The following is a 23,905-nucleotide window of genomic DNA, read 5'->3' on the forward strand; positions in this document are numbered from 1 at the left end:
CAAAGGAATGAAAGTGTGAAAGCTGCAGTATATTTAAAGAAGTTAGAGAAGTTGGGTATGGCTAGAATGTAAGGGGAATTAGAGGGAGTGGTAGTGGTGGGACATGAAGCTGATGGGTAGAACTGGTTAAATAATGGAAGGGCCTTCAAAAGCAAGCCAAAAAACTAGTTTTTTTTTGGAATATTACTGAAGCGTTTTGAGTAGAGTGTGAGTGTTTTAAGGTCATTGATGACATGTGGAGAAAGGATTGGGGAAAAAATGGATGCGAGGGATCATTTAGCTTTGCATTTATTAGAAAATGTTAAAAAGACTACTGTAGCTTTTGTCCATTTGTTGTTGTTCAGTCGCTAAGTTGTGTCTGATCTTTGCGACCCCATGGAGTGCCGCACACGAGGATTCCCTGTCCTTCACTGTCTCCTGAGGTTTACTCAGGTTCATGTCCATCGAGTTGGTCATCTAACCATTTCATCCTTTATTGCCCCCTTCTCCTCCTGCCCTTAATGTTTCCCAGCATCAGGGTCTTTTCCAGTGAGTTGGCTCTTCTCATCAGGTGGCCAGAGTATTGGAGATTCAGCTTCTGCATCAGTCCTTTTGATAAATATTCAGGGTTGATTTCCTTCAGGATTGACTGGTTTGATCTCTTTGCAGTCCAAAGGACTCTCAAGAGTCTTCTCCAGTACCCCAATTCATCAATTTTGTCCATAGCATTGAAGTAATTGACTTCTAAAGCAGTGGTATTCAATTCTGGCAGTCACTGGGATCACTAAGTTTTAAAATTATAAAATTTTGGCCTTAATTATGGCCAGCCATACTAAATCAGAATTTATGGGGGTCAAACAAATACATTTGTATTTCTGAAAAGTTCATGGTAATTATTATGCTTTTTTTTTTTTTTTTTTAATAATTAGAAACTAGTTTCTAAAGCACTGTTGTATTTGACTCTAAGGAGCATACATTCTAAATAGTCATGGTTAAAGATATAATTTCCATTGTAGTATGAAGAATAATGAAAAACTTTATTAACTCTGGATATATTTATATCTATTGTCAAGCCTATTTAAGATAATAATATCTATCTTCATTAAAACTATTGATTCCATGTGATGGGGATTTTTCCCACTTTCTTGTAGATTTTATTCCTTCTATTTCTCAGAAGCATTAGAAATTGCTTGTAAATTCAGTGCTGTACAGTATAAAATGGTTATGCGTTGATCATCGCATATTTAGAACAAGGTCAAATTTTAGTGGAAGGAGATCCTGGAGAAATGATGATAAAGGTAATGGGTCAGCAAACTTTTCCTGTAAAGGACCATATAGCACATATTTTAGATTTGTGAACAACCTAAATATTTTAAGTCTGTTACAGCTACTCAGCTTTGCCATTGGAACATGAAAGAAGCCATAGAAAATATGTAAATGAATGGATGTGACAGTGTTTCAGTGAAACCGTTTACAAAGCCAGCAGTATTACTGACCTTTGACATAGTGATGCAGTTCCTACCAGAGAAGGAATGATTTTTCTAAGGCAACGAAATTAAGACTTGGCAGAGAACTCACTATGTGGAATGCTGTTGGCATTTTTATTTAATCTTCATGTGAATGTATAAATGGAAACCAAGTGATTAAAGAATTTCTCTAAAGCCTGTCCGTAGCACATGGATTCATACTCAGTTTAGCTAGGCCAAATTTCTGCCTTTTAAACCACATCATTGTGGTTTTTTGTACTTTCGAATGCCTTAGAATAGGAGAATGAAGAGAAAAGCAAGAACTTTGTGAATTTTCAGCAGTGCTTAGGACTGAGTAGGTATTCCATCTTTGAGTATGGTGAACTAAATAAGACAGCAGTAGTCATGGAATGTAGTAGAAGGGCTTGAGGTGAGTCCTGGAGGAAGGGTTGTAAAATTTGGATTTTTCTAAAATTTCCAAAATGTATTTCCTTTTGCTCAAAAATAATTAAGAGCTATGTTCTTCTTTCTGATTCCAGTAGCCGCTGCTGGTGGTGACGATGTCAAATAACGGCCTAGACATTCAAGACAAACCTCCAGCCCCTCCGATGAGAAATACCAGCACTATGATTGGAGCTGGCAGCAAAGACTCTGGAACCCTAAACCACGGTTCCAAACCTCTGCCACCAAACCCAGAGGAAAAGAAAAAAAAGGACCGATTTTACCGAGCCATCTTACCTGGAGATAAAAGTATAGTACTTCATTTCTTTCTCATCATTTGTATACTTAATTTTTTTTTTTTTGGTAACCTGAATAAAATATTTGTTGCTTCTTTCACTTAATGTTCTTTTAACCCCCTTTTTTCTCATTAAATAGTTTCTTTGTCTTTTTTCCTGAAATGACTGAAGTCAAATAGAAAATAGACCCATTTTTATACTCCATTAATTATATCTGAGCAAAATTTGAGGAAAATAATTATGCTGTTTCTAGATCTTAGTCAATCTGAATTTACTTATTTTTTAAGTTCATAACTGTTTATGACCTCACAAAATATAAGAAATATTGAAATGTCTTCATTTGGAAATTTTTTCTCCCCAAACTAGTTTCATTTGGAAGGTCTTCTTTCCAGATTTTTTGATTGCCTCTTCTTTAGTCATATGTCCTAGTTTTAAACCCAGATTTAAGCATTAAACATCAGTCAGAAAGACAAGTAATAGCTGAGGTAAAAAAAGTAGGCCTTAGCATGACTTCACTAAGAAGAAGTAATGCTAGGGAATTCCCTGATTCCCGGGCAGTCCAGTGGTTAAGGCTTGACACTTGCAGTTAAGGCTTGACACTTTCATTGGAGACCTGGGTTCAATCCCAGGTAGGGGCACTAAGTTCCCACAAACCATGTAGTGCAGCCAGGGCTCATTTCCTCTTTATGAATAAAGCTTTTAGAATAATCAGTATTTTAACAGTGTATCTAATGAAGTCACTGATATCCTGTGAATAAGATAGTGAAATAGAAGGTTGGATGTCCACATGAATAAATGACTTTGGTTTGACCACCCAAATATGTAAGTGGCTGTTGAAATGAAGTAAAGTTCTCAGCCATGTTTGTAGGGCTTTGTTTTTATGGCATGCTGAAAAAATTGCCCTTTTGTCTGCAAATAGTTATCATGAGCTTCTCACTTAGGAAGCCCTGGTTCAGATCCTGGATTCATCACTTAATAGTTCTCTAACCTTAAGTATGTCAGTTAACTCCTTTGACTTTTAGTTTCCTGTGTCTAGGAAAGGTTGGGATTTAACATTTTTTGTGCTTCATCAAGAAAGTGAAAAGATAACCCACAGAGTGGGAGAAAAATTACCAAATCATATATCTGATAAGGAACTTATATTAAAAAAATATAAAGAGTTACCCATATGACCTAGAAATGAAAAATTATGTCAACACAAAAACTTGTACATGAATATTTATAGCAGCATTATTAATAATAAACAAAAAGCGGGAGCAGCTCAAATATTCATTGAGGATGAATGGGTAAATAAAATGTTATATATCTATCTATACAAAGAAATAATATTTGGTAACAAAGAAATGAAGCCCTGATCCATACTACAAGATGGGTAAACGTTGAAAACTGGTGAAAGAAACCAGTCCCAAAGGACCACATATTATATAATTCTGTTTATATGAATTATTCAGGCAAACTCATAGATAAAAAGTAAAAGAGTGTTGCCTAGGGTTGTAGGAGTCAGTGAATGGGATTAGGGAGTGATGGCTAAGAGGTGTGGAGTTTCTGTTTTTACTTTTTATTGGTGTATAGTTGCTTTACAGTGTTGTGTTAGTTTCTGTTGTACACAAAGTGAATCAGCTAAAGATACACATATATCCCCTCTTTTTTGGTTTTCTTCGCATATAGGCCACCACAGAGCAGTGAGTAGAGTGCTCTGTGCCATACAGTAGTTTCTCAGGGGTTTCCTTTTGGGTAAAGAGAATGTTCTAAAATTGATTGTGGGGATGGTTCTCCAGCTCTGTGAACATATTGACCCATTGAATTTTACACTCTGAGTGAATTTTATAGTATGTGAATTTTATCTCAGTAAAACTCTGTTTAAAAAACAACAACAGCTGATGCAGCCATTTAGACATCATTGGGAACTGAGAGGATAACCTTATGTATTGAATGGAGAGGTAGATATCTAGGTATTGTTATAGTCTTGGTTCTCTCATAGATTGGCTGCCTGGTTTGGGTCAGGTATTGTCTGTGAACTTAGTGCCTTCATCTAAAATATTACAGCCACACAGATATAGGGACCACACTATGATACCAGTAGGGAGAAGGAAGAGGGAAGAGGGTTGTTATGGAACAACACATATGAAATCATGTGTATGAAACCTTTGAAAATCATAAAGTGCTATAGAATTTAAAGAATCTTTCATTCAATAAAAAGTAATAAAAAAATAAAAAATTCGTCAAACAAGTTGAAATACAGTCTCTTACAGTTTTGAAATCCTATAATTATATAAATGAGATATAAATGTGAAATTGGATCAGGTTGTATATTATGGGAAACAAAACTAGGCCATTGTGAAGTATTTTGATCAGCAATAAAGCTGTAGATGCAGAGGTTCTTCTAGAAATCCTCGTTGAGTAACCCTAGGCCAAATCTGGTCTGAAAATAAAACTCATAGCTCAAGATCAAAGCATAGAAGTTTTCTATAAGTTCAAAGCAAAGAGGTAGAAAGCATATTGTTATGAGAAGTTCTTGTGAAATGATCTAGTGACCTTTTTTTCACTCCCTAATTTTGGATTTTCTATACATACCCTAAACACATAGGTTTTACTCCTTTGCGTTAATACTTTGCTGTGCTGTGCTGAGTCACTCAGTCATGTTCAACTCTTTGTGACCCTTTGGACTGTAGCCCACCAGACTCCTCTGTCCATGGGGATTCTCCAGGCCAGAATACGGGAGTGGGTTGTCATGCTCTCCTCCAAGGGATCTTCCCTATCCCAGGGATCGAACCCAGGTCCCCTGCATTGCAGGCAGGTTCTTTACCGTCTGAGCCACTGGGAAGCCCTATTAGACAGCTGTAATTAATGCATACATCAAAATGAAATAAATGAGTTTTTCCCCTTTGTTTGGAAATTTTATTCAGCTTGATTTCATTCAACCAATAGGCATTTGTTGACCTGCAGCTTTGTGCTTAACTTAATCCTATTAGGATACATAGCAGTGTTGGCAGTCTTTGAAGTAGTATGCTCTCCGTAAATTATTTGAAACTTTATACCTGCTACACAGAGTAATGAGCTAGAATTGAACTCAGAGAACCTGAATTGAGTCCTACATCTAACATTGAATAAATCTGTGATTTTTTTTTTTCTTGTCCTTTTACCTGTTTATTTTAATCCCTGTATCCTTAACTGTAAGGTGGGAATAATTATAATTCCCAGTCATCCCATATTATGAGTAGGCTATTGTCATTTCATGTAGTGGATGTAAAAGCATTTTTTAAACTGTAAAACACTACAGAAATACAAATTTTTTTTTAAAGGGAAACCTCATTTCCTGTTTGATCTGGTATCTATTAACAACTCATTTTCAATTGAAGAGGCTAAAGCTTAGAGAAAAGTAAATTGAGGTCTTAACAGCTGTAAGGTGGAAGGAATGAGTGTGAAACTAAATCTTTGTAAAGTATCTACCACGTCACAGAATACTATCTGTTAATTGTTCCCAACCCAGATTACACGTCTGACTCATTCATGGTTCTTTTTTGAAATACAGATGCTTGGGTCCTACTCATACTTTTGGAGCCAGAATTTCTATAGAGGAGCCTGGCAGGCTATAGTCCATAGGGTTGCAAAAAGTCGGACACAACTGAAGCGACTGAGCAGGCACACAGTCTTGGGGTCTAAGGGGATTTGGAGAAGAGAAAGAAGAGTTCCGTGTGGGCTGCATTAGTGGTTGAGACTTGAGTTAGCAATGGGTAGAATGTCTGTAGTCATTACCTAATGCTGATCTCCACCATGGCTTTAGTGTGTGCCTGGAGGGATGCATAAATGATTGTGAGAAGCTGTAATTGAGGGCCTGTGATAGGTGGCGCTGAGTTGCAGAATTCCATGTGGGAAAGTCTGGTTCCTGTGGTTAGGATCTGGATGGAGCCTTTGGTTTATTCTAAGAAGTTCTTCAGCATTTAGTTTGGAATTTTTTTCTGGCTGCATTTTCACAACCAAAGTGGAATTCTCCAAGCTTGGGAAGAGTTTAGCTAAGTTAATTTTAAAACTGGACTACATCAGTGTTTATCTCTCCAAGTTTGGAGTGTTTTACTGCCTTGAGCTCAGATTAGCTCAGCTGAACCCATGAGAGGGGCTTCTTAAAAATAAATCTTAAAAAAAAAAGGCAATGATTTGTGCTGGAACTTGGATAGCTGTACTGCAACTTGGGATTTTGCAATGTCAGCCTTATTTCCCATGCTATCAGGAAGTCAAATGGAATTAGCCAAAGATAGGGTTAATATTAATATTAGGATGGATGGGGTTGCAGACTTCTTTTTGCACTTTATTTCTGTAAGTCTGTGATATCTGGTTTCATGAAATCAGGTGATTCGTTCTTTTTCCTCAGTCATAATTTCTCTGTCTTAATGAGTGGGTGGGTAAACCCTACTCCGACACTTTACGTTATTAATAATAATTTATGTTTATAAAGCTCTTTAGCTTTTATAAAGCACATGCATTCTCTTTATCTTACTTGATCCTTAAAATAATATTAATAAATGTAGAAATAACAAATAGTACTAACACAATAGTAATAAGCATAACATTTGTTGTTATTCAGTCGCTCAGTTGTGTCTGACTCTTTGCGATCCCATGGATTACAGCACACCAGGCTCCACTGTCCTCCATTGTCTTCCAGAGTTTGCTCAGATTCATGTCCATTGAGTTGGTGATGCTATCTAACATCTCATCTTCTGCTGCCCTCTTCTCCTTTTGCCTTTTCAATCTTTTCCATCACTGGGGTCTTCTCCAGTGAGTCAGCTCTTTGCATCAGGTGGCCAAAGTATTGGAGTTTCAGCTTCAGTATCAGTCCATTCAATGAATATTTGGGGTTGATTTCCTATAGGATTGATTGGTTTGATCTCCTTGCTGTCCAGGGGACTCTCAAGAGTCTTTTCCAGCACCACAATTTTAGACCATCAGTTCTTTGGCTCACTTATTATATTAGGAGCTTTGATGGTTGTGAAATATACTAGTTTTTCATGGAGATAAAGATTTCACTTCATAGACAGCAAACTGAGGTAACTCAGTTTAAATAACTTAACCAAGGTGGCTCGATGGATGTGAGTCTGGGTGAACTCCAGGAGTTGGTGATGGACAGGGAGGCCTGGTGTGCTGTGATTCATGGGGTCGCAAAGAGTTGGACACGACTGAGCGACTGAACTGAACTGAACTGAACTGAAGGTCTACTTAGGAGTGGCTGATGTGTAATTGTAGCTCTTCTCTATGATTCCAGGGACCTTTCCACTCTACAACTGTGATACTTTTGTGCTCAGAGAGTCAAGGACTTGCCCAAGGTCATATGACACATAGTTGCATGGAGTTTGGCATTTGAAATATTGTCTCGATTTCTGGACTGGCTCTTTAATTTTTCTAAGTCCTCAGACACCAAATGTACTGTTTGAAGGCTCCCATCCTATAGATGTTCAGACTAATGCCTTTGGTAGAACTGATTTGGTTAGTTCTTTTAACTCATTTTAAAACAAATTTGCGTTTAATGACATACATTCATATTCACTTAGTCTGCAATATAGGGAAGGCACAGTGCATGTAGAAGAAGCTATGTTGAAATTCAGGCCCTTGAGGTTATGACCATTGACCATCCCTGACTTTGTGACCTTTGGCTCTACCTTTCTTCACCTCAATTATCTAACCTGTGAAAGTGAAATTGCTTAGTCATGTCCGACTCTTTGCGACCCCATGGACTGTAGCCTACCAGGCTCCTCCATCCATGGAATTTTCCAGGCAAGAGTACTGGAGTTGGTTGCCATTTCCTTCTCCAGGGGATCTTCCTGACCCAGGGATCAAACCCGGGTCTCCTGCATTGCAGGTAGGCACTTTATCATTTGAGCCACATGGGAAATCAACCTGTAGTATGGGTACATAATAATATTTATCTATTAGAGTTGTTGAATGGATTATTATTATTTTTAAAATATTTATTTATTTATTTGTCTTCATTGGATCTTAGCTGTGGCATGTAGGATCTAGTTCCCTGACCAGGCATGGGACCCGGGGGCCTCTGCATTGGGAGCAGAGAGTCTTAGCCACTGAACCACCAGGGAAGTCCCTGATTGGGTTATTAATACTAAAGATTCAAACTGAAGCTTTATTAACAGTTGGTAGTAATTTTGTGGCTATTATTGTTTGCTGTCATGGTTTTCTTTTGAAATCTGTGATTAACACCTAAAAGTTGTTTGAGATGTACAAAATAACAACTCTTATGAAGTTCCTCCAAGAATGAAGAGTGGTCCTGGGAAAATACCTTTCTCTTCTTGTATGTAGGCTATATTTCCAGTTGGTTTAGACAGGGCTATTGGAGGGGGCCACATTAAAAAATTTTGTGCCCTAGGACTAAGCAGACCCAAGGTAAGGTTTCCCAAGAAGTTCTCAAGAGTTCTCTGTAATGTCAGAAGCAGAACTCTAAGCTCTGGACATGGGCCTAGATCTCCGGAACAAGTACTCAATATTTGAAGCTGAGGCCAAAATGATAAGCCTCTTGAAACTACTAATCTCAGATATTCTTTATATGTTCAAGTGTTAAGTGATTTCATTTCCCAGGGGTTCTTTTCTATAGACTATTCATCCTGTGAACCACTCTCTTTGTTTCCATTACCAAGGTTCCTTTTGAAATTCTGTGCCTGTGATGGGTATATTATATGGCATATTAATAACATATCATAGAAATAATATATAAAAATATTACATCTGGAAAACAAAAATCTAAGTAAAACATAAAAATAATGTAAAAGTGTTCTTCCCTACAATCTTTTGACTGACTAGATCAGGAGAAATTTAGGAACAGAAAGCAATTCTAAAGCCTTGCAACATGTCCGGTGCATTCTAGCTATGAGTAAGACAGATGGACTTATGTCATAAATAAATGCTTAATTTGGGCCATAGCAAGCCCTTCCCTTTCACAAAGCATCTGCTTCTGGAAGGAAAATTGCCAAATGTAAAAATAGCTTAAACCCTAGCAGTTGGAATGTAGGCAAATGGTTCTCATTAAGATACTAAGGGAAGAACCTTTGGAATCAGACCTGGGTTCAAATTCATCTCTTACTAGCTGTATAAGTTTGAGCAAATTATTTAACTGCTTTTAAGTTTCCTCATTTGTAAAATGACAGTGGTAATAATATATCCCATAGGATTATGGCAATTAAGGAAAATATTCTAGTATCTTAAATGTGTTAACTCTTATTTAATGTTATTTCTCCTCTTCATAACAGGAAGTTTTCTTGATGCAGCTTGAAATTGTTTAGAGGGGGTAAAGTAGTAGAAAAGGGCCTTGGCTCTGAAGCCACATTTTTAAAAATTTAAGTTACTTCCATAACTGTAGAGAAGTCCATATTTCAGTTTCATAGTCTCCAAGTAAAAATTGATTCTCAGGATTGTGGTGATTATATGAGATGATATATATGAAGTACCTATTAAAACTGTGGGATGCTGTGTCAGGAAGAGATGTAGTTACAGGGCTTTGAGAGTGCTGATCTTTCTGTTTTCATAGACATTTGGAATGTAGGAGCTGAAAGAGCACTTAAGATCATCTAGTTCATTTTCCACATTTTTCAGATGAGAAAGCTGACAACCTGGACTACGTGGTGTAGTAGAGGCAAAACTGGCCTTGATTTTTTAGACTTTTTTGCCCTCTCCTTCCCTAGCTCCCACCTCGGCCAAAAACTGCCTTTCTTTAGGGTTGTGTTGGGTCTATTGGAGGCATTAGGACTTCAGAATATCTTTGGGCCAGTGTGTTGAGCTACCACAGAACAGGATTTTAAAACAGGATTCTGTACTTCAGGTCAGAGCTGGTACAAATGAAACATATAATCCTGCCCTGGAGAGAATTTGCATGTCTTAGGCAGATTCCTTAGATTCCTTGCCAGGTTGAGTTAGGCGTCTGATCATTTGTTCCTTTCTTCACTCAGTGTCTGAGCACCTGTTTTATACCTGGCTTTTGCTAGCTGCTGGGGATTCGTGATAAGTTGGACATGATCCCTGCACTTAGAACTGAGTCTGCTTAGAAAAATAAACTCTGAAAGTAGGCAATAACTATCATGGATGTGGGAACAGAGGGGAAGGTGAACACCCCAGTGCAGAGATGAGAGAAGACTTCACAGAAGAGATGACCTTTAAGCTGAGACCTGACAAGGATAAAGGAAAGGGTTTGTGTGGTGGCATGGCAAGAGAAGGGAAAGGGAAAGACAGGATTTACAGGCAAAGGGAGTAACTAGAGACAAAGTCAGGATGTGTGGAAGAGCACATTATGTGCTAATGGTGGACCATTACCACTGGTTCAGTGTATTTGGTGAAGACTGTATGAAGCCTAAGTATAAGTATGCCTTGGAGATGCTGTGGGTTTAGTTCTGACTACCCCAATAGAGTGAGCATCACAGTAAAAGGAGTAACATGAATTTTTCTGATTTCCAGTTCAGTTCAGTTCAGTTCAGTCTCTCAGTCGTGTCCGACTCTTTGTGACCCCATGAATCACAGCATGCCAGGCCTCCCTGTCCATCACCAACTCCTGGAGTTCACCCAGACTCATGTCCATCGAGTCAGTGATGCCATCCAGCCATCTCCTCCTCTGTCGTCCCCTTGTCCTCCTGCCCCCAATCCCTCCCAGCATCAGAGTCTTTTCCAATGAGTCAACTCTTCGCATGAGGTGGCCAAAGTACTGGAGTTTCAGCTTTAGCATCATTCCTTCCAAAGAAATTCCAGAGCTGATCTCCTTCAGAATGGACTGGTTGGATCTCCTTGCAGTTCAAGGGACTCTCAGGAGTCTTCTCCAACACCACAGTTCAAAAGCATCAATTCTTGGGCGCTCAGCCTTCTTCACAGTCCAACTCTCACATCCACACATGACCACAGGAAAAACCATAGCCTTGACTAGACGAACCTTTGTTGGCAAAGTAATGTCTCTGCTTTTGAATATGCTATCTAGGTTGGTGATAACTTTCCTTCCAAGGAGTAAGTGTCTTTTAATTTCATGGCTGCAGTCACCATCTGTAGTGATTTTGGAGCCCAGAAAAATAAAGTCTGACACTGTTTCCACTGTTTCCCCATCTATTTCCCATGAAGTGCTGGGACCGGATGCCATGATCTTCATTTTCTGAATGTTGAGCTTTAAGCCAACTTTCCCACTCTCCTCTTTCACTTTCATCAAGAGGCTTTTGAGTTCCTCTTCACTTTCTGCCATAAGGGTAGTGTCATCTGCATATCTGAGGTTATTGATATTTCTCCCAGCAATCTTGATTCCAACTTGTGTTTCTTCCAGTCCAGCATTTCTCATGATGTACTCTGCATATAAGTTTAAACAGGGTGGCAAAATACAGCCTTGACGTACTCCTTTTCCTATTTGGAACCAGTCTGTTGTTCCATGTCCAGTTCTAACTGTTGCTTCCTGACCTGCATACAGATTTCTCAAGAGGCAGGTCAGGTGGTCTGGTATTCCCATCTCTTTCAGAATTTTCCACAGTTTATTGTGATCCACACAGTCAAAGGCTTTGGCATAGTCAATAAAGCAGAAATAGATGTTTTTCTGGAACTCTCTTGCTTTTTCCATGATCCAGCGGATGTTGGCAATTTGATCTCTGGTTCCTCTGCCTTTTCTAAAACCAGCTTGAACATCAGGAAGTTCACGGTTCACATATTGCTGAAGCCTGGCTTGGAGAATTTTGAACATTACTAGCATGTGAGATGAGTGCAATTGTGTGGTAGTTTGAGCATTCTTTGGCATTACCTTTCTTTGGGATTGGAATGAAAACTGACCTTTTCGAGTCCTGTGGCCACTGCTGAGTTTTCCCAATTTGCTGGCATATTGAGTGCAGCACTTTCACAGCATCATCTTTCTGGATTTGAAATAGCTCAACTGGAATTCCATCACCTCCACTAGCTTTGTTCGTAGTGATGCTTTCTAAGGCCCACTTGACTTTACGTTCCAGGATGTCTGGCTCTAGGTCAGTGATCACACCATCGTGATTATCTGAGTCATGAAGATCTGTTTTGTAAAGTTCTTCTGTGTATTCTTGCCACCTCTTCTTAATATCTTCTGCTTCTGTTAGGTGAATATAAAAGTTACGTTTACACTGTACTGTGGTGTATTAAGTGAACATCTATTTTTAAATTAACAGTGTACATACCTTAATTGAAAAATACTTTAATCACTAAAATATGTTAACCATCATCTGGTAATGCAAGGTTGCCACAAATTGTCAATTTGTAAAAAGTACTTAGTTACTGTGAAGTATAATAACTCCAGCATAGTAAAACAAGGTTTTCCTGTAGTGGGAGATAGAGGATATAAGTCTGTAGGGCAGAGTTCTCAAAATCTTTATAAAAAAGTTCATTTTTTATAGAAGCTTTAGGTTCACAGCAATATTGAGTGAAAAGTACACAGATTTCCTGTAAACACTCTGCTCCCACATATGCACATCTAACCTCACTACCAACATCTTGTCCTTAGGTGGTACATTTGTTACAATAGATGAACCTACATCAGCACATCATATTCGCTTTACATCCATATTTTACATTAGACTTCACTGTTGGTGTTGTGAATCTGTGAGTTGAATAAATATATATATGTATATGGATACACACACACAATATTATAGTATCATGCAAAATATTTTCATCTCCCTAAAATTTCTCTTGGAGAAGGCAATGGCACCCCACTCCAGTACTCTTGCCTGGAAAATCCCATGGACGGAGGAGCCTGGTGGGCTGCAGTCCATGGGGTCGCTAAGAGTCGGACACGACTGAGCGACTTCACTTTCACTTCTCACTTTCATACATTGGAGAAGGAAATAGCAACCCACTCCAGTGTTCTTGCCTGGAGAATCCCAGGGACGGAGGAGCCTGGTGGGCTACCGTCTATGGGGTTGCATAGAGTTGGACACGACTGAAGTGACTTAGCAGCAGCAGCAGCAGCAAAATTTCTCTGTGCTCTGGTAACTCATCCTTCCTTCCCCTCTCATCTCTGGCGACCACTGATCCTTATACTGTCTCCATAGTTTTGCCTTTTCAGATGTCAGATAGTTGGAATCATGTAGTATGTAGTCTTTTCAGATTGGTTTCTTTCACCTAGTAGTGTGGATTTAAGGTTCCTCATTATCTTTTCATGGCTTGATAGGTCATTTCTTCTTAGTGCTGAAAAATATTCCATTTTCTGGATGTATCACAGTTTATCCATTCACCTACTAAAGGACATCTGGTTGCTTCCAAGTTTTGGCAATTATGAATAAAGCTGCTGCAGACATCCATGTGCAAGTTTTTGGTGAATAAGTTATCAGCTCCTTTGGGTAAATAACGGAGGAGCACGAATGCTGGATTGTATGGTAAGAGTATGTTTAATTTTTTGAGAAACTGCCAACCTTTCTTCCAAAGTGACTGAACCATTTTGCATCCCCAGTTCTAATGAATGAAAATTCTTGTTATTCCATACTCTTGTTAACATTTTTTGTTGTCAGTTTCGGATTTTGGCATTCTAGTAGGTGTGTAGGGGTTTTTATTGTTTTAATTTCAGTTCCCTAATGAAATATGATGTTGAGTATCTTTTCTGTCTGTATATCTTCTTTAGCGAGGTGTCTCTTCATGTCTTTTGCCTATGTCGTTCATTGGTTTGTTTTCTTATTATCGAATTGTGTGTGTGTGTGAAATTATAGTTTTTATTGGGTTGGCCAAAAATTCATTCACATTTTTCTGTAAGATGGTGAGGAAAGCCTGAATGAAAATTTTTTCCAACTCAATATTTTATTAAAAAGTTTATTTTTATTGGTGTTGGTTAACAATGCTGTGTTGAGTTTTAGGTATATAGCAAAGTGAATCTGACATACATATACCCACTCTTTTTTGAGTTCTTTTCCCATGTAGGCCATTATTGAGTATTGAGTAGAGTTCCCTGTGCTATGCTGTAGGTCCTCATTATCTATTTTATATATAGTAGGAGTGACAGGAGGAGAGTGAAAAAGTTGGCTTAAAGATCAACATTTCAGAAAACGAAGATCATGGCATCCTATCAGTTCATGGGAAATAGATGGGGAAACAGTGGAAACAGTGTCAGACTTTATTTTTCTGGGCTCCAAAATCACTGCAGATGGTGATTGCAGCCATGAAATTAAAAGACGCTTACTCCTCGGAAGGAAAGTTATGACCAACCTAGATAGCATATTCAAAAGCAGAGACATTACTTTGCCAACAAAGGTCCGTCTAGTCAAGGCTATGGTTTTTCCAGTAATCATGTATGGATGTGAGAGTTGGACTGTGAAGAAAGCTGAGCACCGAAGAATTGATGCTTTTGAACTGTGGTGTTGGAGAAGACTCTTGAGAGTCCCTTGGACTGCAAGGAGATCCAACCAGTCCATTCTAAAGGATATCGGTCCTGGGTGTTCTTTGGAAGGACTGATGTTGAAGCTGAAACTCCAGTACTTTGGCCACCTGATGCGAATAGCTGACTCATTGGAAAAGACTCTGATGCTGGGAGGGATTGGGGGCAAGAGGAAAAGGGGACGACAGAGGATGAGATGGTTGGATGGCATCACTGACTCGATGGACGTGAGTCTGGGTAAACTCCGGGAGTTGGTGATGGACAGGGAGGCCTGGCATGCTGAGATTCATGGGGTCGCAAAGAGTCGGACACGACTGAGTGACTGAACTGAACTGACTGAGGAGTGACAGAATACAAAGGCTTTGGGGCTGGGAGCCTGAAGACCTCAATCCTGGCCCCAGATCTGCTGCTAACTTGCCCTGTACCTTGGAAAGGCTACTTAACTTCTTGAAACTTCTAGTTTCTTCTGTCAAATGGGCACCAGTATCACTATCCTACTTGTTACAAAATTGCATTGAGGCTCCAATGGACTGCTGCTGCTGCTGCTGCTAAGTCTCTTCAGTTGTGTCTGACTCTGTGTGACCCCATAGACGGCAGCCTACCAGGCTCCTCCGTCCCTGGGATCCTCCAGGCAAGAATACTGGAGTGGGTTGCCATTTCCTTCTCCAATGCATGAAAGGGAAAAGGGAAAGTGAAGTTGCTCAGTCATGTGCAACTCTTAGTGACCCCACGGACTGCAGCCTACCAGGCTCCTCCATCCATGGGATTTTCCAGGCAAGAGTACTGGAGTGGGTTGCCAGTGCCTTCTCCATCCAATGGACTAGGTCTAGCTAATACCAAGACCTGAAATTCTTTTTAGCTGGGAGAGGGTTATATTAATTTGCTAGTGCTGCTGCAACAAATTACCCCAAACAAGGAGCTTAAACAAGAAATTTTCAGTTTTGGAGGCTGGAAGTCCAAGATGAAGGTGTTTGTAGGGTTGGTCCCTTCTGAGAGCTGTGAGGAAAAATTTGTTGGGCTTGAAGGAGCACTGGTCTGATCTCTGCATTTATCTCCTCCTGTGTGCATTTGTCTCCAAATATTCCCTTTTTATAAGGACATTGACAGGATTAGGGACTGAACCTACTTCAGTATGACCTAATCATATTTTAAATAATTATATCTGCAATGGCTCTGTTTCCAAATAAGATCATACTATGAGGTACTGGGAGTTAGAATATATGAATTTGGGGGGAACACAAGGGTATGACAAGGGCACAATAACTCTGTAAATATTGAAGCTTTTTGTGCCAGATCAGCAGACCTTTAGTGAATACCTGCTAATGATTCTTTGAGGTCCTAGCCTAGGGAGGCAGCATAGAATAGTGGTTTAGAACTTAGAGCCTGGGCCAGACTGCCTAGATTTGAGTCTGACTGCTGCTGTTACTAACCATTTGATCTTGGGCGAATAGCTTAGTCTCTATGCTTCAGCATCTTTATCTGCAAAGTAAGGATGATAGTACTTAACTGATAAGGTTGCTGTGAGGCCACAGTGAATATTAATACATATGAAGAACTTGAATTAATACATAAGATACAGAGATATATTTTACAGTACAGGGCATATAGCCAATATTTTATAACAACTTTAAATGGAGGATAGTTTATAGAAATATTGAATTACAGTGTGGTTCACCTGAAACTAATATTGTAAATCACGATACTGGATGCTTGGGCCTGGTGCACTGGGAAGACCCAAGGGGAGGGTGTGGGGAGGAGGGAGGGAGGGGGGTTCAGGATGGGGGGGCACGGGTGTACCTGTGGCGGATTCATTTCGATGTTTGGCGGAGCTAATACAATATTGTAAAGTTTAAAAATAAAATAAAATTAAAAAAAATGTAAATCAATTATAATAGAAAAAAGTAACTTGAATCGTTGTACTTGATTAATTATTAGATACTCATTTTAAGAAACAATTTCCAAATCTAAAACTCCATAATGTGGAGAACCTTAAAGTGATGCATAATCAAGAATCAAAAGGTAGAAGCAGGTTCTAGAAGCTTATAGAATATAAGATGTCTGGGTTGGAAGGCTCTTTAGAGACCATTTACTTGAGTCTTCTCATTTTGCAGATGGGGAAACCAGGGTTCAGAAAAAAGAAGTTACTTGCCCTGGATCAACAGACTCATTAGTGGTAAAACTAAGACATTTTGATAAATGTTCTTTGTGCTCCTGCCTTTAGTTCAATGAAAAATTAAACCTTTAATCATGATTTGAGCATCTACTTCAATCTAGGTCTGGTTTTGGGCTCTGTAAATACACAGGTAAATTTGTATCATAGTCCTTGGCCTTTAAAAGAGCTTAGAGCTCAACAAAAGAGCTAAATAAATAAAGATGTAGTCATATCCTTGTTTTTATCTCCTTTTTCCTGTTTCTCTTGCAGCAAATAAAAAGAAGGAGAAGGAACGGCCAGAGATTTCTCTTCCTTCAGATTTTGAGCACACGATTCACGTTGGTTTTGATGCTGTCACAGGCGAGTTTACAGTAAGTTTTGGGTCACAGAAAGACATTTGGTCTTTCAGAGTTCTGGCTATGCACCGTTAGATTTAATCTTTTCCAGACTTCCTGATGCCTCTGTCTTTTCCTGAGACCCTTTTTACTGTCTTCTCATGTTCTTGAGAGGGACTGTTTCTACACCTCCAGAATTGTACCAGAGAAGCCTTTAAATCTCCATTCCTTAAATAGACCTCGGTTAAGTGGCCTTTTGGCAGGGACTCTGTGGTGGGCATTGATGATCCAGAGACAAATCAGATGAGGTTCATGCTTTAAAGGAGGCATAGCCTGGTGAGGAGCAAACATCTCAAGAAGTTAACTGATACAGTAAGATGTCTTGTAAGAGAGGCCTGTGAGAAGCTCTGAGAGCAGAGAAAGGAATGACTAAATTCATCTTTAGCTGCTATCAGTTATCAAAGTTAGTTCTTTTAAAAAAATTTTAAAAATTGTTTTTATTTTATATTGGAGTCTTGTTCCTTGGAAGGAAAGCTGTGACAAACCTAGATAGCATATTAAAAAGCAGAGACATTACTTTGCCAACAGAGGTCTGTGTAGTCAAAGCTATACTTTTTCCAGTAGTCATGTATAGATGGGAGAGCTGGACCATACAGAAGGCTGAACACCAAAGAATTGATGCTCTTGAATTGTGGTGTCGGAGAAGATTCTTGAGAGTCCCTTGGACTGCAGGGAGATCAAACCAGTCAATCCTAAAGGAAATCAATCCTGAATATTCATTGGAAGGACTGATGCTGAAGCTCCAATACTTTGGCCATCTGATGTGAAGGGTTGACTCATTAGAAAAGATGCTGATGCTGGGAAAGATTGAAGGCAGAAGGAGAAGGGAATGACAGAGGATGAGATGGTTGGATGGCATCACCGACTGGATGGACATGAGTTTGAGCAAGCTCTGGGAATTGATGATGGACAGGGAAGCCTGGTGTGATACAGTCCATGGGGTTGCAAAGAGTCAGACATGACTGAGCGACTGAACTGACTGATAGCCAGTTAACAATGTTGTGAATTTCTGGTGGACAGCAGGGGTACTCAGTCATACATATACATGTATCCATTCTCCCCCAAACTCCTTTTCCATCCAGACTGCCATGTAACATTGAGCAGACCTCCCTGTGCTACACAGTAGGACCTTATTGGTTACCTATTTTAAATATAGCAGTGTGTAGGTGGTGATCCCAAACTCCCTAGCTGCAAATGAGATTATTTCATTCTTTCTTATGGCCAAGTAGTATTCCATTGTCTGTCTATACCACATTTTCTTTATCCATTTCTATGTCAGACATTTAGGTTGCTTCTGTTGGCTATTTCTTGGCTATTGTAAACAGTGCTGCAATGAACATTGGAATACGCATATCCGTTCAGATCATATTTTTCTTTGGATATATGCCCAGGAGTGGGGTGCAGGATCATATGGTAGCTCTGTTTTAGTTTTTTAAACTAAGCCTCCATACTGTTCTCTATAGTGGCTGTACCAATTTACATTCTCACCAACAGTGTAGGAGGGTTCCCTTCTCTCCACACCATCTCCAGCATTTATTGTTTGGGGATTTTTTGATGATGGCCATTCTGACTGGTGTGAGGTAATATTCATTGTGGTTTTGATTTGCATTTCTCTAATAATTAGTGATGCTGAATTTCCACTACTATTGCATTACTATTAATTTCCCCTTTTACCATTGTTAAAATTTGCCTTATATATTGAGGTGCTCCTATGTTGAATACATATATGTTTACAGTTTTTATATCTTCTTGGATTCATCCCTTGATCATTATTTAGTGGCCTTTTTTGTCTCTTATAACAGTCTTTGTTTTAAAGTCTGTTGTGTTTTGTATGAGTATTGCTACTCCAGTTTTCTTTTAATTTTGATTTCCATGGAATACCTTCTTCTAACCCCTCACTTTCAGTCTGTATGTATCCCTAAGTCTAAAGTGCGTCTCTTGTAGACAGCATATATATGAGTCTTGTTTCTGTATCCACCCAGCCGGTCTTTGTGTTTTGGTTGGCACATATAATATATTTGCATTTAAGGTAATTATCAATATGTATATTCCTATTGCCATTTTGTTAATTATTCTGTTTGTTTTCATGGGTCTTTTTTCTTCCCTTCCTCCTTTGTTCTCTTGCGGTTTGATTACCATCTTTAGTGTTGTGTTTGGGGTGATCTTTCTTTTGCTTATGTGTATCTATAGAATCTACCTGCAATGCAGGACACCCTGGTTGAAGCCCTGGGTCAGGAAGATCCCCTAGAGAAGGAAATGGCAATCCACTCCACTATTCTTGCTTGGAGAATCCCATGGACAGAGGAGCCTGGCAGGCTACAGTCCTTGTCATTGCAGAGTCGGATATGACTGAGCAACTAACACACAATGTAGTTTTTGGGTTTGCTGCACCCATGAGGTTTTGATATAACAATACATATATATAGAAGTTTTCTTTTTTAAAGTTGCTAGTCTCTTTCCCACCCAGAGGAGTTCCTTTAGCATTTGTTGCAAAGTGGGTCTGCTGGTGCTGAATTCTCTTAGTTTTTGCTTGTCTTTAAATCTTTTGATTTCCATGTCAAATCTAAATGAGAGCCTCACTGGGTATAGTATTCTTGATTTTGCTTTTGTGGGCAGCGACTTTAACCCACTTGTCTGCTGATGAGTGGGACTGTGTTCCCTCCCTGTTTGTTGTTTGGCCTGAGGTGACCTAACCCTGGACCTAAAGGCTCTATGATAGGGCTGATGGCAGGCTGCAGGAGCACTCATGCCCATGGGTAGTGCTGCTGCCAGTGCCCTTGTCACCGTGAGCAGCAGCCACCCCTTGCCTCTTCAGGAGACTCTACAGCACTAGCAGATAGGTTTGGTTCATTCTCCTATGGGGTCTCTGCTCCTTTCCCTGGGTTCTGTTGGGCTCAACGTTTTGTATGTGCTCTCCAAAAGTGGAGTATGTTTCCCCTAGTCCTGTGGAAGTTCTGTAGTCAAATCTCATTGGCTTTCAAAGTTAGATTCCCTGGGGTTTCCTAGTGCCATTGCCAGACTCCTAGTCTGGGAAGACTGACGTAGGGCTCAGAACCTTCACAACAGTGGCAGAACTTCTGGGTGGTATAATTGTTCTCCAGTTTGTGGGTCTCCCACCTGGCAGATACTGGATTTGGTTTTATAGTGATTGTGCCTGTCCTATGGTCTCATTGCAGCTACACCTTTGTCTTTGGACTTTTTTTTGATGGGTTCCAGCAAACTAGCTAACTATTCAGCAGTTAGTTGTGCTAAACTAACTAACTGTTGGAGGAAGAGGTGAGCACATGTCCTCTGCTTCCCCATCTTGAACCAATCTTCCACTCCACAGTTAGTTCTGAATTTGCTTCAGGGTCCCTGTGACTGTGTGCCTTGCTGACAGCCTTACATATCTCTCTTACAGGGGATGCCAGAGCAATGGGCCCGCTTGCTTCAGACATCAAATATCACTAAGTCGGAGCAGAAGAAAAACCCGCAGGCTGTTCTGGATGTGTTGGAATTTTATAACTCAAAGAAGACCTCCAACAGCCAGAAGTATATGAGCTTTACAGGTATGGAGATTGTGTACAAGGACAGTCTAGGGGAAAAAAATTTTTTTTTCATATTGGATGCTCGTTGGTGTGAAGGAAGAACATTATGGGAAGAGTAGAGATGGCACTTTCACTAAGATGGAATTTTGAAATTTGAGAGCTACGATTTTGGGTTTTTGCATCAAACTTGAGTCTTTACTCTAAAACGGCATGTTTCTAAAAAATACTGTGATATTATGTATAAAAACATAGACTTTGTGCTAGAAAATCTGGATTCTGATACTGACTAGATTTTAGTAATTACTTCATTTCTTTGAGCTTCAAAATGGGGATGTTATTTCCTATCTCAAGAGGTTGTAATGAGAATAAATGAGCTCACTGATGTGAAAATTCTTTGTAGGTTATAAAACAGCACCATGGAAATGTAAGCCATTGTTATCATCGTTTCAATATCAGTAAGTTATGTGATAACACATTTAAGTAGGCAAGCCCAATTTCTTCCTCAAGAAATGAATTTTTATCAGTCAAATGAAAAAAGGCCAAATAATAATAAATGTTCTTTAGATGTATTCGTTGTCTCTGTATAAAGGGCTGTGTTTTTCAGAATGTTTTTCATACCAGAATTGGGATTAGAATCCAGGTCTCCTAATTCCAGGACTAGGAATTACCACTTCCTTCTAGTAACTCTTACTCGGAACACCTCCTTCCATGGCAGAGAGATTTTTCTTTTCTTAAGCAAGTCCTAAGAAGGCCTACATTTCTGGAAACTTGCCTTTTATATAGCATCTTAGAATTTTAGGGCAAGTAGTATCTTTAGTATATACCACTTTCAGTTTCCTCTTGTTTTGCAAACATTAGAGCCCCAAATGCCTTTCTATTGTGCCTAAATTAGTAGTCTCTTAACCACTATTCTTAACTCTGAGTTCAGTGCTTAATGCTGGTGTTACTGTTGTCTCTTTTAAAGGTCAGTGTTGTTGGGGATAGTGAGAACCAGGATGAGCTAACTGATTTTGAAGGATGCTTTTCCCAGCAAGTATCTGGCTTGTAGCAGAGGACACAGATGGTGAGGATGACAGACTGCAGCTTTGCTCATTCTGCATAGTGGTGCCCAGCAGAGCATTATACATGTCCCTAGCATATTCCTTTACTGATATCTGTCCCCGCTGGATCTATCTCACTTCTTCCATTGAGGGAGTGAGTTATTCCAAGGCAGTATTAGGTTTGAGGGATCATGGGTAGGAAAGTTTTCTAGATTAGGGTTTGTGTTTTCAAGAGTTTGTCATGGAGATGTCAGATTAGGAGCTGGTTTTGAAAGCCTCAGTAGCAGAGTCTTTGAAATAATCTCTTTTTATGTGTATGTGTGTAGATATATACAAATACTGTTTACGGAAGCAGCTCTGTGGGTTTCTGTATGTTTGGAATATAAAAAGTCCCCTTTAAGTATATATGAGTGAATATGGGTATATGATATACACATTCAGGGTATTGTGTGTATGTTCCTGCATGTATCCATAAATGAATAACATTGAAGGATTTTTTGTTTTCTGTAAATTGAAGACCAAAGCAGCTCCAGGCAAAAGTGTATATTTGTCATAGTTATTTTTTTATTGAAGTATAATTGATTTACAGTGTTGTGTTAGTTACTGCTATACAGGAAAGTGATTCAGTTATATATACACTCTATTTTAAAATATTCTTTCCAGTATGGTTTATCATATGATATTTTTTCCTTTAAAAAAATTATTTATTAAAAATTTAAATTGGAGGATAATTGCTTTACAGTATATCATAGGATATTGAATATAGTTCTCTGTATTATACAGTAGATCTCATTTTTTTATGGCACAGTTATTTTAAATGTCCTATCTCTCATTTTCCTATTTCCTTTCTTCTCATACTATTCTCATATTAATTATGACAACACTACTTCAGTTTGTATATGCTTGCACATAAATTATCTCATTTGATTCTCATGATGACATTGAGAGACTGGCAGCACAAGTACTGTTACCCACATTTTGCATACTCAGAGAAATTATTTAGGCTCAGGGGAAGTAAGTGATTTATTCATAGAGCCTTAACATATCAATTGAGTGATACACCAGTGATGTAAGTGTGTTTTCAATTTGGGTCTTTAAGTCCTTTGCTGTCTAAAACCAAAGCACAATTTTTCATGCCAATTTTTTTTGTTGTTTGTTTCCTATTTTTTTAGCACTTTATTTTCTGTACCAACTAATAGGTAATGTGATAAGCAAAATTTAGATTAGATTGACAACCTCAATCTGGTTTTAGAAAAGGCAGAGGAACCAGAGATCAAATTGCCAACATCTGCTGGATCATGGAAAAAGCAAGAGAGTTCCAGAAAAACTTCTATTTCTGCTTTATTGACTATGCCAAAGCCTTTGACTGTGTGGATCACAATAAACTGTGGAAAATTCTGAAATAGATGGGAATACCAGACCACCTGACCTGCCTCTTGAGAAATCTGTATGCAGGTCAAGAAGCAACAGTTAGAACCGGACATGGACCAACAGACTGGTTCCAAGTAGGAAAAGGAGTACATCAAGTCTGTATATTGTTACTGTGCTTATTTAACTTATATGCAGAGTACACCGTGAGAAACGCTGGGCTGGATGAAGCACAAGCTGGAATGAAGATTTCCGGGAAAATATCGATAACCTCAGGAATGCAGATGATATCACCCTTATGGCAGAAAGTGAAGAGGAACTAAAGAGCCTCTTGATGAAAGTGAAAGAAGAAAGTGAAAAAGTTGGCTTAAAGCTCAGCATTCAGAAAACAAAGATCATGGCTTCTGATCTCATCACTTCATGGCAAATAGATGGAGAAACAGTGGAAACAGTGGCAGACTTTTATTTTTTTTGGCTCCAAAATCACTACAGATGGTGACTTCAGCCATGAAATTAAAAGACACTTACTTCTTGTAAGAAAAGTTATGAGCAACCTAGGCAGCATATTAAAAAGTAGAGACATTAGTTTGCCAACAAAGGTCTATCTAGTCAAGGCTATGGTTTTTTCAGTGGTCATGTATGGATGTGAGAGTTGGACTAAAAAGAAAGCTGAGCACCGAAGAATTGATGCTTTTGAACTGTGGTGTTGGAGAAGACTCTTGAGAGTCCCTTGGACTGGAAGGGGATCCAACCTGTCCATCCTAAAGGAGATCAGTCCTGAATATTCACTGGAAAGACTGATGTTGTAGCTGAATCTCCAATACTTTGGCCACCTCATGCGAAGAGCTGACTCATTTGAAAAGACCTTGACGCTGGCAAAGATTGAAGGTGGGAGGAG

General features: G+C 39.1%; 1 protein-coding gene across 5 annotated transcripts in view; it reads left to right on the top strand.

Moving 5' to 3' along the window:
• The window catches only part of PAK1 (p21 (RAC1) activated kinase 1), a 161,935-nt gene that overhangs the window by 82,663 nt on the left and 55,367 nt on the right, over positions 1-23,905 (top strand). For 3 of the 5 annotated variants that reach the window (XM_025286269.3, XM_025286270.3, XM_006062963.4), the window contains 3 exons: positions 1,985-2,195; positions 16,948-17,048; positions 20,473-20,620. In XM_025286269.3, the coding sequence (XP_025142054.2) occupies positions 2,006-2,195; positions 16,948-17,048; positions 20,473-20,620 (439 nt within the window). In that variant the 5' untranslated portion in view covers positions 1,985-2,005. The remainder of the gene's footprint in view (positions 1-1,984; positions 2,196-16,947; positions 17,049-20,472; positions 20,621-23,905) is intronic. The other 2 variants (XM_044943448.2, XM_025286271.3) reach the window with 1 other exon arrangement.

The sequence above is a fragment of the Bubalus bubalis genome, chromosome 5, assembly GCF_019923935.1.
Source record: "Bubalus bubalis isolate 160015118507 breed Murrah chromosome 5, NDDB_SH_1, whole genome shotgun sequence".
Classification (NCBI taxonomy): Eukaryota; Metazoa; Chordata; class Mammalia; order Artiodactyla; family Bovidae; genus Bubalus; species Bubalus bubalis.